Source organism: Manacus vitellinus, unplaced genomic scaffold (genome assembly GCF_001715985.3).
Source record: "Manacus vitellinus isolate BGI_N305 unplaced genomic scaffold, ASM171598v3 scaffold_3_pilon, whole genome shotgun sequence".
In the NCBI taxonomy this organism is placed as follows: domain Eukaryota; kingdom Metazoa; phylum Chordata; class Aves; order Passeriformes; family Pipridae; genus Manacus; species Manacus vitellinus.
In genome coordinates, this window is record NW_021940535.1 from 38,348,347 (window position 1) to 38,373,550 (window position 25,204).

Genomic DNA, 25,204 nt, shown 5'->3' on the forward strand with positions numbered 1-25,204 from the left:
TACAGCACTATGCCCATACCTAAGCTGTTTTCATTATTTTCTTCCCTTGTTCCATTGTTAAGAGACAGAATTATGCCCCTTTCTCTAAGTTGGTCTTGTCCTCTTGGTATCTGGTCTAACGAGTTTACTTATACTGACTGCTGTTTAGGTTAGGGAGTTTTCTTCCTACACTCTTTGTGATTTGATTTTTTTTTTATGATAGAGACATAACAATTTTTTACATAATTTTACTAGCTGAAGATTGAAACTCCCAGTGTTCCAGAAAATTTGCATATTGTGGAGGAGCTGTAATCAACTCCACTTAGTTTTTTAGGCTGGTGACATGAATTTTCAGTGCATCCAGTAATTATGTGAAGTTTTACTCATGATAAACTGTGGGACTTTTTGGGGCTTCAGCTCGAAGAAAACAGTAAAATCAGCTAGTGGGATAAATTTGCATATTGTACAAGATAGGGAAATAGTCAACGCTGTTCTTAGTACAAAATGATCTGCATGAACTGATTAACTCAAAGCAATAAAGCAATTTTCAGTGCAGCCAGATGTCATGATGTACGTGCAGGAGCAAAGACCATGGGCCATGCAAGATCCTGAGGACTTGGGCGTGTGGAGCACCGACCTCAGAAGAAATTGAGAGCTGTTTTAGATATTCAGCCAATACTGACCTCTGGATATGACTTGGAGTGGGAGAGCCTGTTTGGCCTTGGGATTTGTAGGAACAGGGAACTCTTGAGTAATGCGAGGAAGATGGCACTGCTTACCCAACTGAAATGGAAGGAATTGCTCCTTAAAGGTTTTTTTCTAGTTCTGCTTTCCCCAATTTCAAAAGAGCGTTGAATTGTGAAGACCCAGAGAAACCATCTAGTTAATAGCCTGAGGAGATTATTCATCAGAGTAAGCAGGATTTCCCAACTTTAGTCAAGATCCAAACATCTTGAAATCAAGACAAGATGCACACTGTTTGGAGTCTGTGTTTTTACATGAGGAAGGCTATCCACTGGAATAGGTGTTGGTTGGCTTTTTTGTTTTGGTTTGTTTTGGTTTTGTAATATGTGCTTTATTCTAACAGAAATTAATTTGTATTAGCCCCATTGCCTGTGTTCAGACTAGTAGGTTCCTCTTAACTAAATCTTGGTTTGTGAGTTTTAATTTTCAGGAGGAATGTGAGCATTTCTACTTTTCATCTCTTTAAACAATCAGAAAATTTATAATAGCAGGTTGTGGGATACTAGCTTTTCTGCTTTTTTGTGTTACTTGGAGATGAAATCTTTCCAATAATAGGGTAGCAGACTGGAGAAACAGTCATATGAACAAAGAACTGTTGAACCCTTTGAATTAAAATAAAAGCAGTGCTACTCTCCACCTTAATCAATAGAAGGGGCTGTTTGGCCCATAGGGTTTTTATATTTCTTTTTTGTTTACAGATTTACAAAGAGAATTTTCAAAAGTTGTCTTCAGGTCTTCCTTGAGAGCGTAGTTGCAATATAATTGCAAGATATGTGTTGGGTAAGAAGTAACGTGTAAAAAGAGACAGCAGCGATGATGGTTTTCAAATAATATATTTTATACAGCAGGAAGACAGCAATTACTGAAAGGTTAGCCCAGATTATTATTCATAAGTTTTCTAAGCTTTTAAACAAATCGTTGTGCAAATGTTCACAACCTCATCATTTTCTCTCTCTCAGAAGGTGTTCAGATCCCCACATGTGTGACAGATCAAGTGTACTTCCAAAAATAGGCGTGTTGTTTGTGCTTGCAGTTGCAGATGATCTTGTTATGACAACGGAGTTTCTGCAAGGAGTTATCTGTGGGCTGTGTGGATCCTTTTTCACTTCAGTTCCTCTTACAGCTGGGAGCTGCTACTGTACCGTAGAACAACCCTCTCCTTTTTGGGCGCAGTGCTTTGGTTTCAAAGCCAAATGCAATTAAGTCATCCTGATTAGATCATTAGAGCCTTCAGTGAAATCTGCTCAGTAACATGCCTGAACTTTTGCTGTGGTTCCAAATGAATAATTTTTTGGTATTTGACTTTGCTTTGAAATGTGGAGTGCTCTTTGCCCAAAGGGGTATCTGGTTTTGTATAAACATGGAAGGTTTCAGGCCATTTGAGGGACACAGTGCAGAATAATTCAGCCGTGCTGAAGAACTGAAGTATTTCAGCAATATCATTAACAGTGTGTTCTGTATCTGTTTCATCGTGTTAAAAATGTTACAAGAGTCCTCTTTACAAACAGGCCTGGAAGAGCTCACCAGGCAGAAGTAGCTGAGACCCCTCCCTGCTGTGTAACTGCTGTATGTGACCCTGTGTACATTCAGCACTAGGTATAAAGTTTTTAAGGGCATCTCTCTTCCCAGACCCATTGTTCCCGTGGTACACCATGTGCCTCTAGAGTGGTAACTGAGTGTTGCAAAGTATTGAGCATTGGATATTGAATATTCTCAGTGCCAAAGCTGGCATGAGGGCATTATTTACCAGCAAAGGTGAATCCTTAGAGAAAATAGCAATTCACTTTGAAAATTGGGATCCCTTTCACATGCCATGTGGCACTGAGCTATTTTCTGTGGCAAGACTCAGACTTTATTACAGTGGTCTGTGGGAATACACAGACACCAGATGCATGTGACATGTTTACTTTGCATGTCTTTATGGTATCGTAGGGGTAAGACATGGCCATAAGAATCAATAGCTGTAGAAAATAGAGGTAGGAGTGTAAAGGTAATAGTGAATGATAAAAATACAGATATAAAACTGGGAAGACAAAATATACAGAAGAAATCCCCTAAACATCTGACACCACCAGCTGTGCCTCCACCTACTTAAAAGTAGTTGGAGCGTTTCTTGTGAGCACTCTGCCTCTGGATTTGTTTGTTTGTTTTCAGTGCTAGAAATTCAGAGAGATTTACTGCAGGAAAAATCACTGCTCAACATGAGTTAGGCTAGCAGAATTTGACAGCTTGACAATATTTGAGAACCAAAACATGTCTCTGTTTGAGTTCAGGTACATTGTTGTTAATACCTAGTCTCCGTTTTAGTAAATAGTAAGCAGTTGTTGTTTTCTTCTATAAGATCTGAATATTCACTGGCAGATTGGGGCTATCTTGTTTGGTTCTGGGTAAGGCAAGCAGTTACAGCTGAAGCGTAAATAGTATGATCCGATCTACATGCTTTATTTAGCAAGTAATTTAAGGTATATCAGTGTGGACCTCTTTGTCATAAACACAACAGCCAATGAAAATTCTAAGTTAAGGCTGGTAATAGGGCACATTATTTCTTTTATTCTCCTTGGCATCAAACTAATAATTGATAGTTAACACCATTTTGGTGAGTCTTGTTATAGAAGCCAAACTGTTAAACTGTTTTCAGAGTTCCAAGCTTTTGTTTGCAGTTTATAAAAGTACAACATTAATGCTTCAGACTTTGCGTCAGCTGTGTGTCACTGAATTCAACTATATGAATAGCTGACTTCTTCCTTCCAGCAAAATGTGTTCTTCACAGTAAGCATTTTTATGTGCTCCTCTGAACCACTCCAGTGAACATAAGAAAATCAAGAAAAGGAATGATAGCCTGAAACATAGTTGGCAAACATTTTATACTTTAATACTGAAATGTGTTTCTTTTGTCAGTAAGTTTACTAAAATTCCATTTTTTTTGAAAGTACAGTGCCTTAGGAAAGATGTAGTACTTGCTAGGGTGGTCATATTTATTAACCAGAAAATAGTAATTGGAAAAGAGATGAAGCATGGTCTGTTGCTTTAGAAATTATTCTTTGAATTGGCCGATTTACAACTGTAAGAGGTCTAAAAGGATTTTATCCCATTTCTACCTCCTAAATTTTTTTTCCCCACTAGCACACCGATAAAAGGTTTCTTGAGAGGCTTCTATTTTTTCAATAGACAGAGGAAATGTAAATTGCCTCTGGGTGTTTTCTTAGTTCTAATGAGTTAAGCCTAGTCTGGAAAGAATATGCACAAAAATGGAGAGATGCAACTTGAACATGTGTTTTGCTGTTAATACAGGACGTTGTGAAATAGCAGATTCAGGCATTAGGAATGCAGCACTTTGAGGTGGTAAGTTGTGACTGTACTTGCAGCAATTTGCATAACATTTTCTGCAGGTATTTATCAGTTTACTTTTATTGCTATTTCACTTCCCATGATAAAGAAGTGGAAGACCCCCTTTGCAAACTATGCTGGCCAAAGGAAGTGTTGCCCTTCCTGATCCCGCTATTCCATACCACTAGAAAGACTTTTGCATTTACACAGTTACTGATTTTCCCTTTTTTGTGCTGCATCAGTTTTGACTATGGAAGAGATGCACTTTATCTAACCCAAAAAGATCATATACTTTGGGAAAATTTTTCGGTACTTTAGTATCTTTATGCTACTTTAGTATCTTTACTTTAATATCTTTAGTACTACTTTATGCTTTTAGCCAAAAAGGCAACTATTAAAAGTGCTCAGGAAATACCAGATAATTCATAAGGTAAATGTGAATGCTAGGGATAGTCAGTTAGATGCAGATGTTCCTGACCCCACTGATGGTTTGTGGCAGTCTAGAGAGAGAGAGAGAGATACCTGGCTCTTCACATGTGACTGACTTTTCTTCTTCTTGCATGTGAATTAAATGAAAATTAATCTATTCCATATATTGCCATATAGTTCCCCCCCTATAAGTGATGACAACATTTGATGCAGCAAGGCATGCAAGTGCAATTGAGGTGCCATCACAGGGACCATGACTGAAAGAGCTGCTGTGTCCTTGTTTCACTTGGTGATCTGCCCAAAAAGGTAGCAAAAATTGCTGCTTGGGGATTTGCCCCCAGATTTAAACATATGCAGGTCTACAGGTGACACCCAGCAGGTGAAGGGTGTGTGGCTGAAGCTCAGTCCCCCACTGCTCATAGCTCCTTCAAACTGCCCAGTGTGAGGCAATTTAGGAGAGATCTGTAGCCAACTTAACTTATCTGAGCCATAAGATGGCTTTTATGGCCTCTGCTTCAAGCAGCTGAGGATGTTCAAAGTGGCTGATAGCTGCTTGCCTCATCCCTGCAGCTGAAACCAGGCGTATCCCACCCATTAATGTGTGGTCCAGAATCTGAGGGCTCATCTGAAAGTCGGTTTGTTCACCCTGTGAAGGATAACATTTGGTAGGGGTTTTTTGTTTGTTTGTTTGCTTGCTTGCTTGGAGTATACGTTTGATAAAGTAACAGGAGGTTGCAAACTGTTTTACCTGTTACTTGGGCCTCGTTAACACACCTTTCTCAGTCCTTGCACAGTAAATACTGCAGCTGGAGTTGCAGACTTTAATAAGCAGGTATCTGTCGTAGCTCCTCAGAAGAAAGGTCTCAAAGGGTAAGTACTGTTTTGTTTCCCCTTCCCTCCTCCCCATTTTAAATGCTATATAAAAAGGATTTGTTCTAGACCATGTGTTACCATTTTTTTAGTATTTACTAAACCATGAAAAGAGAGTTGCGCACTTTCACAATAGTTGTTGTTCCAAGTTTCCTTAAAGTATTTCATGCAAAGAGAACATGCAGGCTCAGTTAACTAGATTGAAAGAATTCATGATGGGAGAATATCTTTTCAAATTGGCATTGTCTACAGAATGCTTTTAAAGACATCTGTGGGGTTTTTGTACTCTTAGACCACACAAACATTTTTTTTTAATTTTCATTTGCTTTTCAAGCATGAAAAATAGTATCTAGCTAACTTAGAAACATATTTTTCTGGATATCCTTCACTTATTTTTTTTTCTTCATATTATTCTACTGTCTACCTCTCATTCCTCTTGGTAGAACAATTTGTTTTCCCTCAGCACAGAAGTTACTTTTGTAATTGTCAGTGTAAGCAATACTTTTGGAGAGTTCTATTTACCCTTATCAGTCAAACCTCTACTAAAGAAGGATCTACCTTTTTAATGAAGAAACAATTTTTTTTTTAGATTTTTAGACCATTAATTTATAAATCATGTAATCTGATACTGAATTATCCCTACGTCATATAAACAAGTGGCCATATGCGTTGAAACTTCACACTTTTGAGTTCCGAAATACAGCAAATGCTGTCCTAACAATTATTACCATTTAGTACCTCAAATTCCTCCCTGAGAAATCTCTTAAAAGCTTTCAGTTTTCCAGACAGGGACATTTAAATGAAATTTATAAGAAGAAGTAATGGATATTGGGAACGAATCTAAACCATTACCTATAAAATCAACAAACAGTCCCTCAGTCACATCCCAGAGCAGTCTGTGGAATCATCAATTTCTTGAATTACCAGTGAATCAGAAGAGACATCTAGGTACTGCTGCTACTTGGTCCTTTCCTTATGCCCTACTTTCTTCTGTTAGAGCTCTGACAGAAAGATATATCACATGAAATTATTTATTAATAGCTTCTGAAATAATGAAATTATTATTTCTGTTTAGAATTCAGTGTTCCTTCAGAAAAATGAAACCTAATCTTATTTCTTTCAGCAATGGTGTACAACTTACACCCTTGCCTTATTGGATACTATAGAAATTACTAGCCATTTATTCAGTTCCTGAGATAAACAGAACTGAAAGCTCAGTCAATGCATGTCAGAGCAGATATGATCATACACTAGATTTTTTTTTCCACTTGGCTTTCTTACACTACCTAACCTTCAGTGAACTCCCTGTAACATCTGCTTTCACAGAATTCTCCTTAATCCACCTTCATTGTCAGGCTGGGTTTTCTGTTTGATTTTTAGAAATAGAGAAGTAATGATAATTCTGGGAATTTCAATAACTAGAGAAAAATGACTGATGATGGGAACTCGTTTAAGAGGGTTAAAGGGATAATAGGGTAATGCAGTCAATGTGAACAGAAGTCTTGGATATGTTCGTCTCTTCATAAGAATTTAGTATTCCCTTTTGAGTCAATCAAATCAGAGTATCTCTTTAGTTTTGAATTACTTTTGCTCAAAACCTTCAGGATTAAAAAAAGCAATCTGCTAAAGGATCCTATAGTATAGAATATTTGTCATATAACTATTATGTGCCACATAAACTGTCTTTGCATCTCCTTTCTGAGTGGATGAGACTAAGAGCTATGTTTTCCTGTGGAGATTATTCCTGGGAACAGCAATGCCTGTGTCATCAGTTTATGCTGTGAACAGCATGTTGAATAGTATGGCACTGCTGAGTGTATCTCAGGGTCATGATTTCTCTCAATCAGAATTGATACAAGTGCAAGCAAGAAGATAATCTTATGAGGACATTGAAGGGAACTTATGCACCACTGCAGTGCACACTTAGATGCTGTAACCTACCACGCACAGAATTTTCCTTGCTAACAGCTGCATCAGAGAATAGGAGGCCTTGATGTTTGGAAATAGACAATATACACATCATGGCTGTTTGGAGAAAAAAGTTATATTTATATCCAAAAAAACAGGCAAGTGAAGGATGGGGAATAGAGACCAAAAAAAAAGTAAGCATTGCTCCATGGCCAAAATAGGAATTATTTTCTAGTTTCCAAGATAACACTATGACAGAGCAGGCAAAAGTTACCACACAATGTCTGCAGAGTATAAGAACACATTTATTTTCACAAGATTAGGCACCTTCACCTATATTCAGACACATCTAAAAGGACCAGTGCCATTATGTTTTGCTTCATAAGTCCTACAGAATCACCTGTTGGAAAGTGAATTATTCTCAGAAAATTCCTGAAAGAACAATACATTAGAACCCATTCTTTTTTCACTTTGAATCTTTTAAATCTATTTTTGAAGCTTAAAGAGGGTAACCTGTGGAGATGCCTGTAGTAAAACACATTCCACGAGCTTCTGTGGAGTCAGGATTCCTTTTGTATGCATATCTGTAAATCATGAGCCATGTGCTCTCAATAGTGTAACCAGGCAAATGAATAATCTCAAGTACAGACCTACATTATGTTCTGGCTACAGTATTTATTGGCTAGTGAAGGCTGTGCCATGTAATTAGAAGAGACTGAGACACAGTTTTTTCAAATATTTTTTCAAATACCTTTTTTGTTTGAACAGATAACATTGTCTTGTGCTGAATTCAGGAGAGAGAAAGCACTGAGGAATATGAGGTCATTGAATATTCACACAAGAGCAGAAGAAGCTATGTTCTGCTTATCTGGTTTTGTCTACTAATGCTTACTTCATTTCAAAGTTTTAACATTTGATTTGATCAATTTTCAGCAGTTCTGAGAATACTATGTGCTAAGATGTGCATATATGCTAAAAGAAAAGTAAATCAGCAAAGAGAAAATTCAAATATACATACTCTTTCACTGCCTCTCCCTCTGATATGCAGAGAATTTATCTGTTGGCTCATATTAATCATAAAACGGTTTGGTTTGGAAGGCACCTTAAAGATCATCTAGTTCCAACCTCCCTGCCATGGGCAGAGACACCTTTCAATAGACCAATTTGCCCGGAACTCCATTCAGCCTGTTCAAGACACCTCCAGGGATATTAGACTTGCTTACTCCTAATTTTTGATACTTTGTCATTTATGAGTGATGCATCTATAAAGCTTTTTGATGAACAAAGATGTTAAAATGTAAAGTTCCCAACTTGGGAAACGTTTAAGCATTTGAAGAGAAGACATGTACAATACAAGTAAATAAAATTTTAGAAATCCATCTCTCTTTGTAGCACATAAGAATATGGAATTGCACATTCCTTTCTGCACGAATGTGTTATATCCCCTCCCCCACCTTGTCCTAGGGAAAAAACCTAAACTGTATTGAAAAGTATTATTCATTGGCAGGGGACCTGGCCCCTTACAAGTTGGAAACCATTTTATATGCTGTAGATTCTTTTCAGTTTTAAAGCCCTGTGTTGGCTTGTGAACAATTATGACATCAACTCTTGAGATCCAACTCTAACTCTATTCCCTGTTCTGTAAGGTTTATAAAGCCAGTAGCATTTGTCTTTGTTTCCAAACGGGATATATTTAAACTGACATTTCTGATTAACGAGCTGATGTTATGGTTGGTTTATTATTGGTTTTACATTGTATCTCTCAAATGTAAGTAGATAATTTTAAGAAGAAAGTTTTGCAATACATAATAAAACATATTGCAATAACAACATCTGAACAATATATATTTGATTATCTATATATAAATCTGAAATTGTAATTAATATTTAAATATCCTTATCAATGAAAACTTACAGTGTTGTTTTGCAATAGTGATGCCACAATAATTTTCCATAGCCTAGAGTTGGCCGGAGTTAATTAGCCCCTAGCACCATAGCAGTGATATCTGATTGTATCAAAAACAGAATTCACTCGGGACCTTGCAGAATTTCACTGTTTGTGTATAACATTATATGTACTTAATATTTATCTTACTTATATGAGATAACTGATATTATGAGAGAATAAGACTGACTTATTCTGCTGGATTCCACTCTAATTACTCTATAGCTATTCAAGTGTAAACTGGTATATGCTGCACAAAGGCATTTCTGAGCTCATATCTCTCTTGTAATTGTGTAAATGACAAGTGTGTGTTTAAGAAAGGGTGGAAGGTAATAAATTCAGTTAATAATAAAACAGGTAGGCTTTTTATGTTGGATGTTGTAGTTCAAAGTTTTAGGTGTTCTAAGGGAAAATGTAGGAGTCTATCCTTAGCAAAACCTCCCTACTATGCTGAGACACTGATCCTTACAAGAGGTTAAGGGCAAGCTTAATGTGGTCTATAAATGTAATGCTTTTCTGTAGCAGTTTTCCCTGCAATATGCTGGAAACTGTTCTTGAGTTAATTATTGCAAAAGCCATGTAAGGTAGAGAGGTACTGTGAGTTCTGTTGTATATGGTGGGCAAAGGACAAGGAAAGTGGTTTTGTAAGGACTGAAATGTGAACCAGAGCTTAACACTCAGCCTATAGAAAGCTATGATTGGACTAAATTTATTCACCCATTTCTCTGTGGTCAAGGGAATTCTGATTTACAAAGTTTTCTAAGAACACTTTAGTATATCAGAAATAGTTGGTAAGAGAACACTTTCCAAGGAATGAGGCTGCCACTACAGTTATCCATTGATTTTTCTTACCCAGGTTAGCGTTGATGAGTTTTCTCTAAATTGCTTCTGCTCTACAACTTATTTTCTTAAAAGAAATTCAGAACATTGAAGCACATAAATTGAGTGGGGTTTGGTTTTTCATAAGAGCTGAGCAGAAAACCAGGCTACTGGGTGCAGTCCCCAGGCATCCTGATGTAGGCAGGTACTATACTGCATGAACTCTTTCCTGAAGTTGTCTAGGGCAGTAGTTAAAATGTTGGTTCTTGGCCAAAACCTGCAGTTCCCATCGTTTGGAGCTGTGAGCTTTAAGTTGTTAGAAAATGTGTCCAAAGTTATTTTGGTGGTACACAGCGGAAAGGTGGAACAAAATGTGTGTACATATTTTTGTTTATGCTGTCTTCTGAGTAACTACCATATAATTTTTTTTTTTTTTTTACTTTTAGGGCAGGGGAACAACTGCTGTAACCTTAGAATTTTGAATAGGATGTAATCCACATTTTTATCATTTCAAGTAGCTTTTATAAGGTTTAACTGGATGAGCTGATCACAGCCTAGAAAATCAGGTACACTTAATCAATATTGAAGATCAAAATAAAGTCCAAAAGAAAGAATTTATAAAAGAAACATTACAATTAATTCTGAGTGACGGAAGATGACAAGTCCATGCATTTTTCTTCATTTCAGAGGGTGTTGTTCTCAGTAGACCATCAGTTGTTCATTGTATACACCATACTGTGCTTTTCAGTGATGGTTATTGTATGAATAACCAGGTCAGCCAGTTGTTTAAATAAAGTTGGGAGAAAAATACCACAGAAAAATGAGAGAGACAGCTATATTCTTTAAACATTATATTTTCCCTATTATTCTTACTTCTCAAAATACTGGAGACAGCTCATGAAAATCTTTTCCTTCTTAGGTCATCATTGGTTTTTATTCCTTTATAAAGATTTATAATATTTTTTGTTGTTTATCTTCAGCAATATATTGTGATTCCAAGAAGAGATGATAAAGATAGGATGGAGTGAACAATAGGAAAAACAGACTATTGTAAACAAAGATACTGTATTTGTCTAATTGTCCCAATTTCTAGCTGTGGGACAATTACAGAAAAGTGGTAAACAATATTCTTGACACTTACTTAGTAAAATTTAGTATCTGAATCCATATTTACATTGTCAGATATCTCAGATATTACATGTCATTGGCTGAAACCCCCCCAAATGAATTCAAAATTGGTCTGTTCCATGCAAATATTACCAGAATTAGTAGGAGGCACAGCTAGGTATCTCCTTGTAAACTCTAAGCCTCATTAGGCAACCAACTTTGAGATCTTCAGCCACTGTGTTTTCAGTCTTCTGGGTCTGTACAATGGAGGTTTTTCATATACAAAATTTTACATCACAAAAGAGTGATGCAAGAGTCATAGAATCAGCTCAGGTTCAGATTACCTTAGAGAAACTAGACCAAATCACCATTTTTTCTTCAGCCTGCACCAGTCTGGGTTTGCAGTGTTGCATTGCACAGTGATACTTAAATTCTGTAGCAGGAGACAGATAAATCATAAACACAGAAATAGTTTCTTTTATGTATTGGTTACTTTTATGTGAAATGTGGAAAAAGTCTGATAAGCACCCATCCCTGTAGATGTTAGGGCCCAAGGACAGCCAAACAATCTGTTCATGCCTAACTTTGTTAATGAAAATAGTCTCATGGACTTTTCATATGATTATTCTTAATTATGTGCTTAATTATATACTTCAAGCATAAAGCCAATACTGAAATATACAATATCCTGCAGGTTCTTCCTTAAAAACCCCTAGACTTAAAAGTCATCTAAGGTGAACAAGAAGTTACGTTTTCCCTTGGTATTGCACGTGAACTGGAGTATAGATACAATACTTTATGTTGAGACAGTGCAAAAATAAGGTGTTTCAACACAGCATCTCCACATGGTTGGAGAGACAGGAAAAGGGGGGAGACTGTGTGACCTTGGAGAACTTCTGAATCTCTTGAATACCAGACTGTTTTTGACTTTAAAGGTATAACTACTTTGTATCTCTTAAAAAGTATGGTTTGGTCTATGATCTGGATTCCCTTGAGGATTTTTTTACGTGTCTAATTCTAGATGTTTGCTTTTTCACATTTACTAAATACATGAAATTATGTAAAATAATATCTTAGCTTTAATCCTCACTAAATTTAAATGAAATACAGGTTTTTAGCACTTGTTTTATTATTATTTTACAAAAACTGAGAAAAAGAGAAAAACAACACTGAAGAGAAGACCCTTCTTTTTTTTCTTTTGTTTGGAAATCAAAACCAAAATAGTTTGCCTGGCTAACACATACCATTTTCAGCTGTAATGTTCAATGCGTTTGAGCCAAAGAACCTATGCAGTTTGAGTGATGCTGTAGAGGTAGAGTGTGCTGGAAAATGTAAATCCTGAAACATAAGACCTCCTAATGTTTTGTGCAGACGTCTTCCTTGCTATCTCTCTGAGTGCATTCCTGGTTTACATTTCACTGGTCTTTTTGTTTCCATGCTTCCTTTTGAACCATTTGTCATTGGCCATTCCCATCTAACCCCCCCCCCCCCCCCCGCAGTTGTTTAAATGATGTCTTGTAGATTGCCAGCAGTTGATCCTGTACATTGACTGTGTTTTCATGTGATAAAAGACTTCACCCTTTCCCTCCTTTGGCGGATACTTGTCTGCTTAACATTTCAACTGGAAGAACCTCTCTGGCCTGATCCCAACTGAGTTACTATCCTGACTTTTTCCCATCCCAGCATTGTTGAGAAACACCATTTTCTCGTATCCTCCCCACAAAACCATTGTGCACAGGAAATAGGCAGTTGATCCTCATTTCCTTCCTTCCTTCATTTTCAAGCTGTTTAAGAGGACTTATGAGTCAGCATCTCATTTAGTTGTATATCATCATCTACATACTCATTTCTGGCCCTTTGTGTTCTCATTATCATTTCCCTGCAGCTTCAGTGATTGCATGTCTCTGCAGGATTTCACCCAGAGACTGTAAACCTACAGAATGCTAATTGTCATCGTAATGTCCTGGGGTCCTGGCTTAACCCGCCTTTACTTCATAGGGTACTCCTCCCTTTCTCTGATTTTAGCCACTTCTTGTCTCAACAACTGTGTCATCTTCCTGGGTGACCCATGATAAATGTAGTATGCTTAATGTACTCTGCTTTTGTAAGGACTTCCCTTTTGAAATCCATCAGAAGCATAAATCAAGGGCATATTACACAGACTGAAAAAAGGGGGAAGGCTTAACACGTGCCTTGATTTCTCCTCTTTTGCAGCACTGCCAGTACCTCAGTGAAAAGGCACTTCGGCTTGTATGTCACTGCCAGCAAGAACAGCAGTGCTGCATTCCTGTGGAGGGAGCACATTGTGCTCCTAACACCCTTCTGTGACATTATTTCAGACTGACTCAGGGGGACAGATGTCTCCTACTAAATCACCAACACAAATGTCTCAAGCATCTGCGTTTTCCTCTGGAGACTTAGAATTTCAGCGTTCAACAGGCCTGATCCTGCTTAAAATGGTGAATACTTTCCTTTGATCTGCTTAGCAAGCAGATCCCATAAGGCAGACTTGAAGTTCATTCACCCTTGCTTTGAGGGCTCTGGGATAATGACTAATAGAATCAGTCAGCCCCAAGGTATTAATCCTTGTCCTCCCTAAATTGCTGTGCGATAATCCTTTGGGTACTACCTTACAAGTGGTATTCACCAGACTTTTCTTACGGCTTCGTTTGAAGACATCCAGCACATTCCTGGCAACTTTGCTTTTCTCCTTTGACTCTTAGCTTTCTACGCCTTTTTCCAGGGCCACCACTTGCTCCATTTAGATTTAAAGTTCAAAAGCAAGACGTTTTACAGCTGTTTCCCTTGTCTCTGGTACCTTTCTCACTACAATAATGTCTGGCTCCCGAAATTAGTTTTTCTCCATGTAACACCCCTTCCTGCTCATACCTGCCATTAGTGATGCTCTGCAACTGTTCCTTGGCTGCATGCTCTGTCCCAGCCTCGGCTTCCACTCTCCTTGGCCTCTAATATTTTCCACCTTTTTCCAGAGAAAATTACTTATGCTATTTTGTTGATTTTTTGCATATTATCTTTATATGTTCACCTGCCTTTATCAGTCTGCTTCTTTGAATGCCAGTCCAATATGTGCAAGCATTGGTACTTCTTGTATCCTGGCTATTTGCTTTCACAACTCATAAAGACAACGATAGTTTCCACAGGAGCCTTTTTGCTTTGAGGGTATTTACTAACAGACAGTGGAAATCCTTATAATTTTTCCACCTCATTGTAGGTTTTCTACGCGCTGTTAGAGCTGGTCAAGTAATGTTCATTCAAGCCAGCTAAGGGTCTGCACTCATATAGGAGAATGATAACACAGGCTCTGTACAACTCCATTTAGGAGGAGACATGGGATCCTATCTGCTGGCCAGCAGAGGTTGCTCAGAGCACATTAGTTGATTGTTCTGCACTCCACAGCTCTTTATTTCTTAGTAAGTCAAGTCCAGGTTTTTTAATCTTCTGTGGGATTTGCTCCAATACCCTCTTTCTCCCCTCATGCCAGGTATTAGATTTGATGCCTCATCTCTCTAGAACAATGACAGAGTCAGTGAGGGAAGCAGGAGATGAGATTGTCCCAGGAACCTGTCCCTGGGGTGGGAAAGATTGCAGCTCTTGCTGCATTTGGAAATAGCAAAGCTCTTCTTGGATTCATTTCCCATCATTGTGGACTATATATATCCATGTGCATGCCCACAGATGGGAAAAAATTAACATTCCCCTACAATCTAGAAGTAAAGGAAGAAATAGATCATTATTGTTTTCCCTCTTTAAATACCTTTGAGGTCATCAGAGTGCTGATGAAGGCATCAACGTAGTGTTGAGTTTGGACAGAAATGCAGACAGTTAAGAAATATTTTGGAAAGTTCCAAAGGAAGCCATGCTTCAGGTTTGGATTCAAACCCAAATGTCTTCAAATTTCATTCATAATAAGGTCTTTATATGGGCTGCAGTAATGGTCTTAATTATACTTCTCCCATACTGGCATGTCTGGATCTTCTTTAGGAGATCTGCAGTTTGCTACATGACACCTTGGAGGCCTCGTTTGTCTCCTTGTGTAACCTTATGGAGGAATTGGAGAAGCCTGCTGCTGCACTGCTGTTGTGGTTCTTGATTTGTGTGTGGTTCATTTTTTTCCTGCAAGACCGTATTTCTTCAGAGAACCCTAACTCTTAATTCTGCATCGCATCCATTGATTTCAGATCAACTCCCATAAGAGGAGGGGGAGACTTCTGGATCAAAGGTGGACTGATTTTACATATTTTAACTGCAAATCCTCATTTATCTCCTTGCTTTAAAATTAAAATAAATACCATGTTATGATGAGAAGAGGGGGAGAGTTAGGGATACAGGCAACATTTTCTATGGATTGACTGTGGGAAGTCTTTCAGGTTTCTTCAAGCATCCTTATTTCCTTACCCACCCTTAGGTCAGCATTGATGTTTCACTTCCTTTGGGACTAGGAAAGTCCAGAGAAAAGTGACAGAGTTGTAATTCTCCATGAGGTGACAGCCTCTGAGGAAACTAAATAGCTCAGGTTGATCCTCTGCAATGGCTTTAGGAAGGGCCACTGTTACACACTTTTTAATGCTGCCACTGGGCAGAGTAATGTCCCTTCTGAAGTGTGGTCTTGGTGTGTAACGATGCCTGCATGTCAGACAAACAGGAAGAATGATTTTTCCCCTTGGAAGTCTTGTGTATCTGGCATTGGGATTTAGTCCTTACAGAATCCGTTTTTTTTTCTTTTTAAACAGAACATTTTAATAAAGGCCAAAGAGAACTTCTCAGGTTTGCATGTGTGGGGTGGTGACATTATAAAGACATGAAAAACACTAATACAGTTTCAGTATTACTGAGACATTAGCAACAGACTGTTTTTGTCTTTGTGGTTTGGAACTGGAATTTATCCAGTTGTTGCCGGAAGGCTACATTTAATTTGTACTGTGTTTGCATAAATAGCTTATTTGTAAAAATCGCATTTTACTTGAACAGTTCTGAATTATACACTTATCATAGGGAGAAAAATGATCTATTGTTCTCTTTAAATAAAATGGTACTGCCCTTCCAAAGTATCCAACAGACAAAAACATGAAAAATCACAGCATACTTATATGTTGCTTATCTCGTCCCAGAATCAGCTCTCACATGCTCATATCCTCTGGGTTTGTAAAATTCAGAAGATTTTTTGAATTACTCTCTTAATTGTAATGTTGGCATTATAATTACTTGCTAAATAAGATTCTTTAACAATGACATCCTTGTTATCAAAGCAGTTGCACTTCTTTGCCTGGTATGAATAGCTGCATGCTCTGAACTGGGAAGCAGCAGTTGGAGGAGGATTCTGGTTGGAGGAGGAATGGATTGCTTAGAGAAGGTTTTTCTGGAGCACTGTGCAAAATCTCTTTTACCCCATAGGCAAATGAAGTTTAAGGAAAATACAAGACCTCCACCTCTGCAGACTTAAACAGCAGTAGGCAATTTCCCCTCCAATTAGCATCTCACTCATGTGTTGGAGGGAAACAATGGTTGGGTTTTTTTGGCCCTTAAACCCCTTTTAGCAAATTTTCACATTCTGTGCCTTTAAGATGAGATGTAGAATAGTACAGAGAGATGTCATTGGAGGAGACTTTATAATCATACCATAGTTTCTTTTAATATTTTTTAAATTGGGGTTAATCAAGAGTTATATAGTATTTCTGAGTTCTGCTTGAAGGATTCCATGTCTCTGTAGTAAGTGTGAAACCAACACAGAAGTATAATGACTGCTGCAAACTCCAGCCAAGAGTTCTATCATTTCTTATGAGGAATGCATATTATGCCATATCATGTCAGATATGGTTGCTATACATATATATATATATTCGCCTGTATGGTTCAATTTTCAGCAATTAACTCTTGTATTAGAAGAATATTCTCTATTTCTTTGACATACAACCACATGTAGCGCACCTGAAATGAGTCCAGCAAGAGTTCTGAGAATATGGCATATTAAGTACTGATAGAGCATATTGTTCCCTGCCACATGTGTTTCCTTCATTTATTTTTAATGCTTCCTCTCCTCTCCTCTCCTCTCCTCTCCTCTCCTCTCCTCTCCTCTCCTCTCCTCTCTCTCCTCTCCTCTCCTTCCTCGTCGCTCTCCCATCTCTCTCTCTCTCTCTCCTCTCTGTCTCCTCTCTCTCCTCTTCTTTCCCCTTCCCCTTCCCCTTCCCCTTCCTCTTCCTCTTCCTCTTCCTCTTCCTCTTCCTCTTCCTCTTCCTCTTCCTCTTCCTCTTCCTCTTCCTCTTCCTCTTCCTCTTCCTCTTCTCTTTCTCTCTTCTTTCAGTATACTTTTATATGTACGGGTTATTCTTTTTTAATTTCTATTGTTCTCCATTTTCTTTTCCTGTTAACAATTATCTCTCCCCCTCCCCTTCTTTTCTCTCTCTGATCCACAGGTTTTGCAGTGCATGTTGATCTCCCTTCATTCAGAACTTGACATTCAAAGGTACTTGATGAAAATTGAATCCTCTCAGAGAGTTAGTACTGTACTTTCTTTTTTCTGCACTCTGCTGTGAATTGCATTTGTTACCCTTTAACTGCGTGTGTCTTGCTTCACAATTAGAGTTCTCAAATAAATCTGAATCTGCATGCTTTGTCTCTCTGTATTTGACAGCAGTGAAGTATCATTTATATAGATTAATTGCATATGGGAGTGTGATGCATGTGCATCCTTTGACAATTTTTTAATTCTGACTTTTACTTTAATAGCACGATAGACATGAATTCCACGCTCTTACCTTAGATGCTCTGAAATCCACCAAAAGTCAGTGAGAGATCCTAGATAAATAAGTGATCCCTAACAGCTGTTCCAATTCTTGTTTTATTTATGTGTTTATACATCCTTGGAATTGGCTTAGGTGGTAATAGTCTTGATGCTAAGTTAAGGACAGCTCTGTGGGCACAGCAGTAAATATTTTTGTATTGAACATGCAAAAAAGCCTAGTTCTACAACTTGACAAATTATCTTACTTGTACACTGGGCACTTGTGAAGTCACCTCTATATCACCTTTCACCCTGTTGAGCTTCTCTTTCATTTCTATATGGCTTGTAACACCATATAGGATGGATATCTGCTACGGTTACCTTTTTGCCCCACCCAGGCAGTGAATGTGCAGATGCCTTGTAGATACATAGGTAAAAGGTGCCTCTGCGTGGTTTCTGCTGCAGTCAACACCACATTTATAAAAGCACCAAGGTAACACGTGCTGCTGCAAGCAAAGGGTGAGGCGGAGCATGCAGAGTGCACAGCGCCTGATTTGCACCTGATTTGTCACTTCCCAACTTGTTTTGTTTCCACTTTCGCGATTTAAGTAGGCCAATAAACATGCCCACCACAGGGAAGGGTGGGACAGGCAGAGGTGTGGTGAGCAGTTAGGTCTCTCCCTCCCTTGCCAAGGAGATGGCCTCGAAGGAGGGAAAAAGAAGAAAAAGGACAAGGTGACAAGTTGGAAGAGAGGAGCAGAAGCTTCTACAGCATCTCTCCTGCAGCAGCCCCCTAACTATTCCCAGGTGCGAGAGCAACAGGCTCTAGTAAGTGCTTCATCACAGGTTTAATTCCATGAATTGAGGCTAAAAATAAGTCATCGGCGTGAGTGTGCTGCCGCCGGAGGCAACTCTGCTTTTCCCGGGCGATTGTTCTTGCTGGGGTTGGCAGCCCCCACGGACACTTCACACCCCGTCCCGCAGACCTCGCTCCCACCCTCCAGCCGTCATGGCGATGGCTCTTTTTTTCGGTTATTTTTAAAACAGCGTGTTAATTCAGAGCTCTTTCTTAGCTTGTAGAAACACAGAAAAACAGGTTTTTCCAGACCGGTGCATTGTGTTCCTTTGCTTTGGGAAAGAGACACCACAAAAACAGACTCTCCTCCTGTTTTCCTTAGGGACATGTGTGGGAGAACAGGGGTGGGTAGATGATAATTTTCTTGAATCAAAACTCACTATCCCCTAGGTACATTTAGGCATCTGGTATATATTCTTTATTTTTTTTCTTTCCCTTTAGCTTTTGCATGTGGTTTTAAGCATGTAAAGATCTTTTCCCTTTAATCAGCATAATGACAGTTTTTGTTTAAATCATCCCTTTTAATCTTCACAGTTCTCATGGCGATTTGGGGGATTGTGTAGGTAGGAGTTACCTCACCCGCTGCTGATGAAACGCAGCCATCTCCTGGATGGAACAAAGGGTCATGCTGGCTTGTGAATACTTCACAGTAGAGTTTTTCAGGAGGGAAAAGAGAAATAGCTTCCAACTGAAACTACCATAAGATTTTAATTAAGACAAATGTTGATGTCCAGGCTGGAATTTATGGATAACTTATTTAAACAAAGTAATAATAAACTGAAGCTGTGATGCAAGAATAAGACTGTAAAAGAACAACTTTTGCTCTGAGCAAAATTGATGGAATCATAGAAGCCTTTGCAGGGAAAAATAGTGTGATGATCAATGACTTTTTAAATTTGGCTATCACATATAAATAAATCCTTCATGTCATAAAGCATTAGAATAAAGCAGAGAGATAAATTATTTTATTTTAAAATTGAAGATTTCTTTCATTTGGTGTGAACTTTTGCTTTTTACCAGTAGGTGACTAATAGTTTTCTCTATTGTTTTACTTCAATTTCTACCCTAAAATCTCAGACTGGCAATTGTAGAAAGATAGAACCTTAGATTTGGACAGAAACATATTGAGAAATATTTGTACACTTTAATGTGGATGGCTTGGGTTTTTCTGATATTACACGTATTCCAAAGAGATGCCACAGCATGTTGCATATTTCAGTCTGGACTTGTCTGGACCAATTAAGCTGCTCCTAGACGGGCTATTGAGTTCCTTAGGGCAACATTTTCAAATGCAAGTTCCTGCAATTAAACATCTGAATAACAGATCTGGCAGCATAAGTGCTGAGCACCTACAGCTTTTATTGCTCCTAATGAATATCTTTACTGTAAACACATAGCTTTCCTGTAAAACAGGTTTCAATTTATCTAGGTGCTTACAGTTAAAAAAAAAAAAAAACAAACATTGAAAATATTGCTTCATGTCAGTAATTTCTAACAGAGTTCCATGAAAAACTTTTTCTGCTAACTCTGGGGATCAACCGGCTGAAGAGCAACGTGGTCCTGCCCAGGGCGAGCAGCCTGTAGATATCCTGCTCGGTGATTCACAGCACTTGGGATTAAAAGAAATGGGGTTTGGCGGTTTGCCACAGCAGGGAGCATGCAGCTGGCCACCAACAGGAGCTAGCAAGGCTCGTGGGAAAACGTTCCGATTTTTAGCATGATTTGAATATCATTCCGACCTAAAAATATGGCAGATATACTCTGACACATCATTAGACATGGGGTTTTTTTTCCTGCTAGGTGAAAGAAACTGGGGTCAGCATCAGTGAATAAACAGAGTGGTGATAAAGATCCTATCATAAGCAGAGAAGAGTTTTTCCTTCAAATAAATTCATAAAATTGAGTAAAATGGCTACTCGGCAGAGCATCCTGAGCCTGACACAGGATGTGTGACTGAGCATTATTAGTGCTGTTGACTGAGTTATCTTCCCCTCCTTCTCGTTCACGATGGGAAGGCATGGGAATGCTTTCTTTTACCTTACTTGGGAGAGTTCTGGGTCTATTTCCTGCCTTCCTCAGAGTATGAAAAGATCTGCTCTGGGGCTGTACCTCAGGTTCACAGTACACTGAATTCATTGCTTTGCTTAATGACCGCACGGCAGGTGGCCATGGGAGGGCTCTGTGATTCGTGCTCTGCTGGCATTACTCCTGTGGTGAGTATGGCGAGCTCAGGCTTTCCTCAGGACCGCCGGCGGCAGGAGGGGGCTGGCAGTGCCGCAGACAAGGGGGAGCTCGGGCAGCATCCAACGCAGAACATGTCTCAAAGCCAGGGAGGCTGCAGGCAAGTGGGGTACCTTGGTCCAGTGCTAGGGGTGGTGGGCAACCATGACTCAGGCATTGTCTCTCTTTCTCCTTATCAAAGAGGAAAGAATTCTGACCGTTCATACCATAGAAATCAATATTGCCGCCAAACTGAACATGCATGTGAGCAAGAACTGGCCTTGTAACTCATTGACATTGATTCAGCAGAACACAGTGAAATGTTTGAGTTCAAAATAGAGAAATGAAAGCCAGATAGATCTGGTAGCCCATGAGCAGGCATCAGGGAAGACTATAACTAACACCTACCACCTACAGAATCTGCACACTGTCAAATGGGCAGTTGCCCTCCCGCTCTCTTCAACTCAGGAGGACACAGATACCGGAGCGCCTGCTCCTGGCATGGTACCATTTCCAACCGATGGTGTCTGAAAGAAAGATGCCACAGATTTTTGCACCTTATAATGGTGAAATAGCACACAGAGAAAAGTGAGCTTGTCATGAGAGATGGTTTTATGTTGCATTCAGCTGCTGAATCATCTCCCCACCCCCAGTTGCCCCCAGTGAGAGAGAGTATCCAAATACATCCCTTGCAGAGATGTAATGTGAACTTTAGTTTATATAGACATTTATAACCATTTAACTTTTCTGAGAAAGTGCCATGGAAGAAGTATGGAAAATGCTTAAAAACAAGCTAATGTGAGTAGTATTCACTTTCTCTTCAACAGTAATATGTCACTAATAGCACGTCCAGACAAGTAAAACTCTGTGTTAATATGGGACCCCAAAGACTGTATCTGTGGAAAAAGCAGATCCATCCTTCAGACAGTGATAATTTGAATCTGACAGAAATGTGATGAAGAAACATTATTGTTGCAGTTGTAAGAACTCATATTGTGACAATATTTTAGAATTACTAATCTCATCATACACAAAACACAGCCTATTTATATGCATATGTGCAGTCTGTCACATATCCTTTATTCATCTTTGGCACAAGTCACAGGACAAATAGTTTACTTGAAGTTCCAGAAAAATAGGCTTCTATTTTTCTACTAATTTTTCTTCTCTATTTGAAATGTCAAGAAGGCTCTTAAATGTGGCAGTTTTTTTGCTTATGCTGTGTTCTTCAGAGCACACAATTGGAAGGAGTTATTTTACTATCTCTGTATTATTTTTTTATGTCTTTGTTTGCCATTTTTACACTGCCAGGAGTGCTAGCACTTCCAAGATGCGTACGATAAGATTCTTTTCCTGAACAGAGAAGTTTCTGTCAAGATAAAGGCTAAGGAAGTTCCTGGAGACAGGAAATAAAAAGTGTGAATTGATCAAGAGATGAAATTAAATCTTTCTTCAGGTTATGTTTTTTTTTTTCTTAGTTCTGTTTTGTCTGTGAAAATGTGTGAAGCAAATTTGCAGGAGAGATTTTTGAAAAGGAAAAGAAGTAAAAAAGGCTTCAGTTATATAGATTAGTGTGGAAAATAACTGGAAATGAGCATAGAAGAGCTCTGTGAAGAGCAGAAAAAACATAAAACCAGATAGAACAAAAGGGTGAGAGAATTTGTGTGGACAAATGTGAGCAGAGGACCAGAGGCAGAAGCATGCACAGAACTTGATAAACATCTCTGGTGCTCCATGACATTGGTATTTCTGCAGTATTTCACTTTTCCTTATTCAAGTACCTTCATATTTCATTCCTAATTATTTGCAATCTTACTGCATTTAAAGAGCTTCGCACTTTTTTCTTTTTTTTTTTTTTTTCTGAGTCAGTGGAGGAACTAAAGCAGATTTATTATAAAAGTGCATTCTTTGGACAAGCTGTAACAGAGAGATATTGGTCATGAGGCATGATTAACTACAGGTTTAATGCTTCATCAAATCCCAAGAGAAGTTGAAAGATACTGTATCTTCTGTAATTGCTACCTCCGTGTGCTATACTTAAATATATACCCTGAAAAGGTTACAAGGATCTATATCCTTGTAAATAAAATAGTGTATCCTAAGTAAAGAGTCATCTCAGAGCACTGTGTAACTATATGTAAGTTTTCACCAGAATTGTTCATCCTTATTTTGGCCTTTCCTTTCTGATGAGCTTCTGACCCAGAACCAGCACAGGCAGTATCTTTTATCAGAGAAGTCCTTAAGGAGGGTCAGCATAACTCAGCTGGCTGAAAAATTAGTCCTATTGCACCAAGAAACATTCCTGAGGGTGTCTCCTAACACATAGCTGGGGGGAGGAAGACCATGGCTGACTGAGGAAATGTAACCTAACTGGTCTTGGCAGAGGGGAAGGAGAGAGACCTGCTGCCCAGTTCTGAACCTTCTTCTGCTTTCTGGCACTTATCCCAAAGGTGGCTTGGAAAGTGCGGGTGTTTCTTTGGGTTTGTCTGCCTGTGTGGAGTATCTGTTTACATGTTTAAATTTTGGATGGTGCTACTCCTCTAGTTGGCATGTCTTGAGTTTTCTCTGTTAGATATTATGGGGTTTTTTGCTACAGCACCATTCTGACTCTCACAGTAGCAGTCTACACTATGACTCTAGTTGAGTTCTGATGGGTCCTGAAACATGGACTATTGGGGGTGAATATTTATTTTGTAAATGTCTATATTGTGTGCTAGTTCCTGAAAAGTACTTAAAAGGACAATTCCTCTAGTATTATTTTAAGCTTTTTAGTATTTTTAAAATACATTAGTGAACATTCTATGGAAAAATATAAATAGCATTACTTATTAAGTATTTATTTGCCATTTTTCTTATTTATCTTATTTAATATTAGAATCAACATGCTGAATATTTATTGCAAGGGTTGGATAATACTGAAGGTTTGTGCACTGCTTTCTTCAACCATCTTTATAAGCTCTTGTAGGTTATGTCTCTGTAAATGTTGCTAGTTCCTTCCCCACTGCATGGGTTGGTTTTCCTAAGAAATCATATCTAGGAATCCACTTGATTTTGAAGTAACATCAAGCCTAGTGCTCGTTGCCAATAATGAAAATGCTTTCCTATCAAGTATGCACTCATATCTCTCAGTTACTTGAATAGCCGCTGTTGTTGCTGAGTTTGAGGGTTTTTTTAGAAACTGTTTAAAATTCAAAATCACTCCTGAAATGCAATGTTTACAGGAGTTGAGCATGACAAATGGCTTGAAGCCTTTCAGTGACAGTATGTGTATATTTGATGGATCTCATTTATAGCTTGCATTGGGTTTACGTTTGTAATACTCCACTTACAAGAGTGGAACTACTGTGGGTTTGGCTTTATGTCTGTATTACTCCACTTACTAGAGTGGAACTACTATGGATTTGAACTGGTGGATTAAGAGGAAGGCAGGGCTTCATGTCTGAGCAGGATCCACGACGTACCTCTGCCTTGCTTCAGGGGGCTGCAGTGAGGAATGAGGGCTGCCAAAGGGGTCATTTTTAGTGTGGTGGCTGGATGCCAGATGCCTACCAAGCCACTCTATCCCCCCTCCTCAGCAGGAGGAGAAAATAAGCAGGGGAGAAAATAAGATGGAAGAAACCCTCATGGGTCAAGATAAAGACAATTTAATAAAGCAAAGGCTGCATGTGGAAGCAAAAGAAAACAAAGGATGTATTCTCTATTTTTCGTGACCAGGTGATGTTCAGCCACTTCCCAGAAAACAGGATTTCAGGCTTCTGTACACATAGCAGTTGCTCCTTAGGACAAATGTAATAACAAATGCTCCCTCTCCTTCTCGTTTTCTTAGCTTTTATAGCTGAACAGTCATCATATGGTATGGAATATCCCTTTGGTCAGCTTGGGTCAGCTCTCCTGGCTATGTCCCTTCCCAAGATCTTACCCACCCCCAGCCTACTGGGTGAGTAGGGGAGTGTTGGAGAGATCCTTGATGCTGTTCAGGCCCTGCTGAGCAGTAGCCAAAATACTGTTGTCTTATCAACAACTTTCTAACTACCAAGTACAGCACTGTAAGGGCTACTGTGGAGAAAATTAACTCTGTCACAGCTAGACCCAATGCATTTAGTCACAGTAATTATGTCATTGTCATACATGGGGATCTGAGATGCTCTACAAAAACAAAACATTGCTGAGGTTGGCTCCACTTGTGTATTGACAGGACATGCTGAGCAACTGCACAGCTAAAGCTGTGTTATGTTGATTCTGGTAATGAAGTGTCCCCTTA

At 38.8% G+C, this 25,204-nt stretch overlaps 1 protein-coding gene across 17 annotated transcripts in view; it reads left to right on the plus strand.

Annotated features, from left to right (window-relative positions):
• The window catches only part of KIAA1217 (KIAA1217 ortholog), a 335,939-nt gene that overhangs the window by 214,427 nt on the left and 96,308 nt on the right, over window positions 1–25,204 (plus strand). For 11 of the 17 annotated variants that reach the window (XR_001920999.3, XM_018075554.1, XM_018075544.1 and 8 more), the window contains exon 3: window positions 17,560–17,640. The exons of 5 other annotated variants lie outside the window; for them this stretch is intronic. Coding sequence is in view for 10 of the 12 variants with exons in the window: in XM_018075554.1 (XP_017931043.1) it covers window positions 17,560–17,640 (81 nt within the window). In the remaining 2 variants the exon portion in view is untranslated. Of the gene's footprint in view, window positions 1–8,995; window positions 9,026–17,559; window positions 17,641–25,204 lie in introns of those variants that run through there. One more of the 17 variants, XM_029961719.1, reaches the window with a different exon arrangement.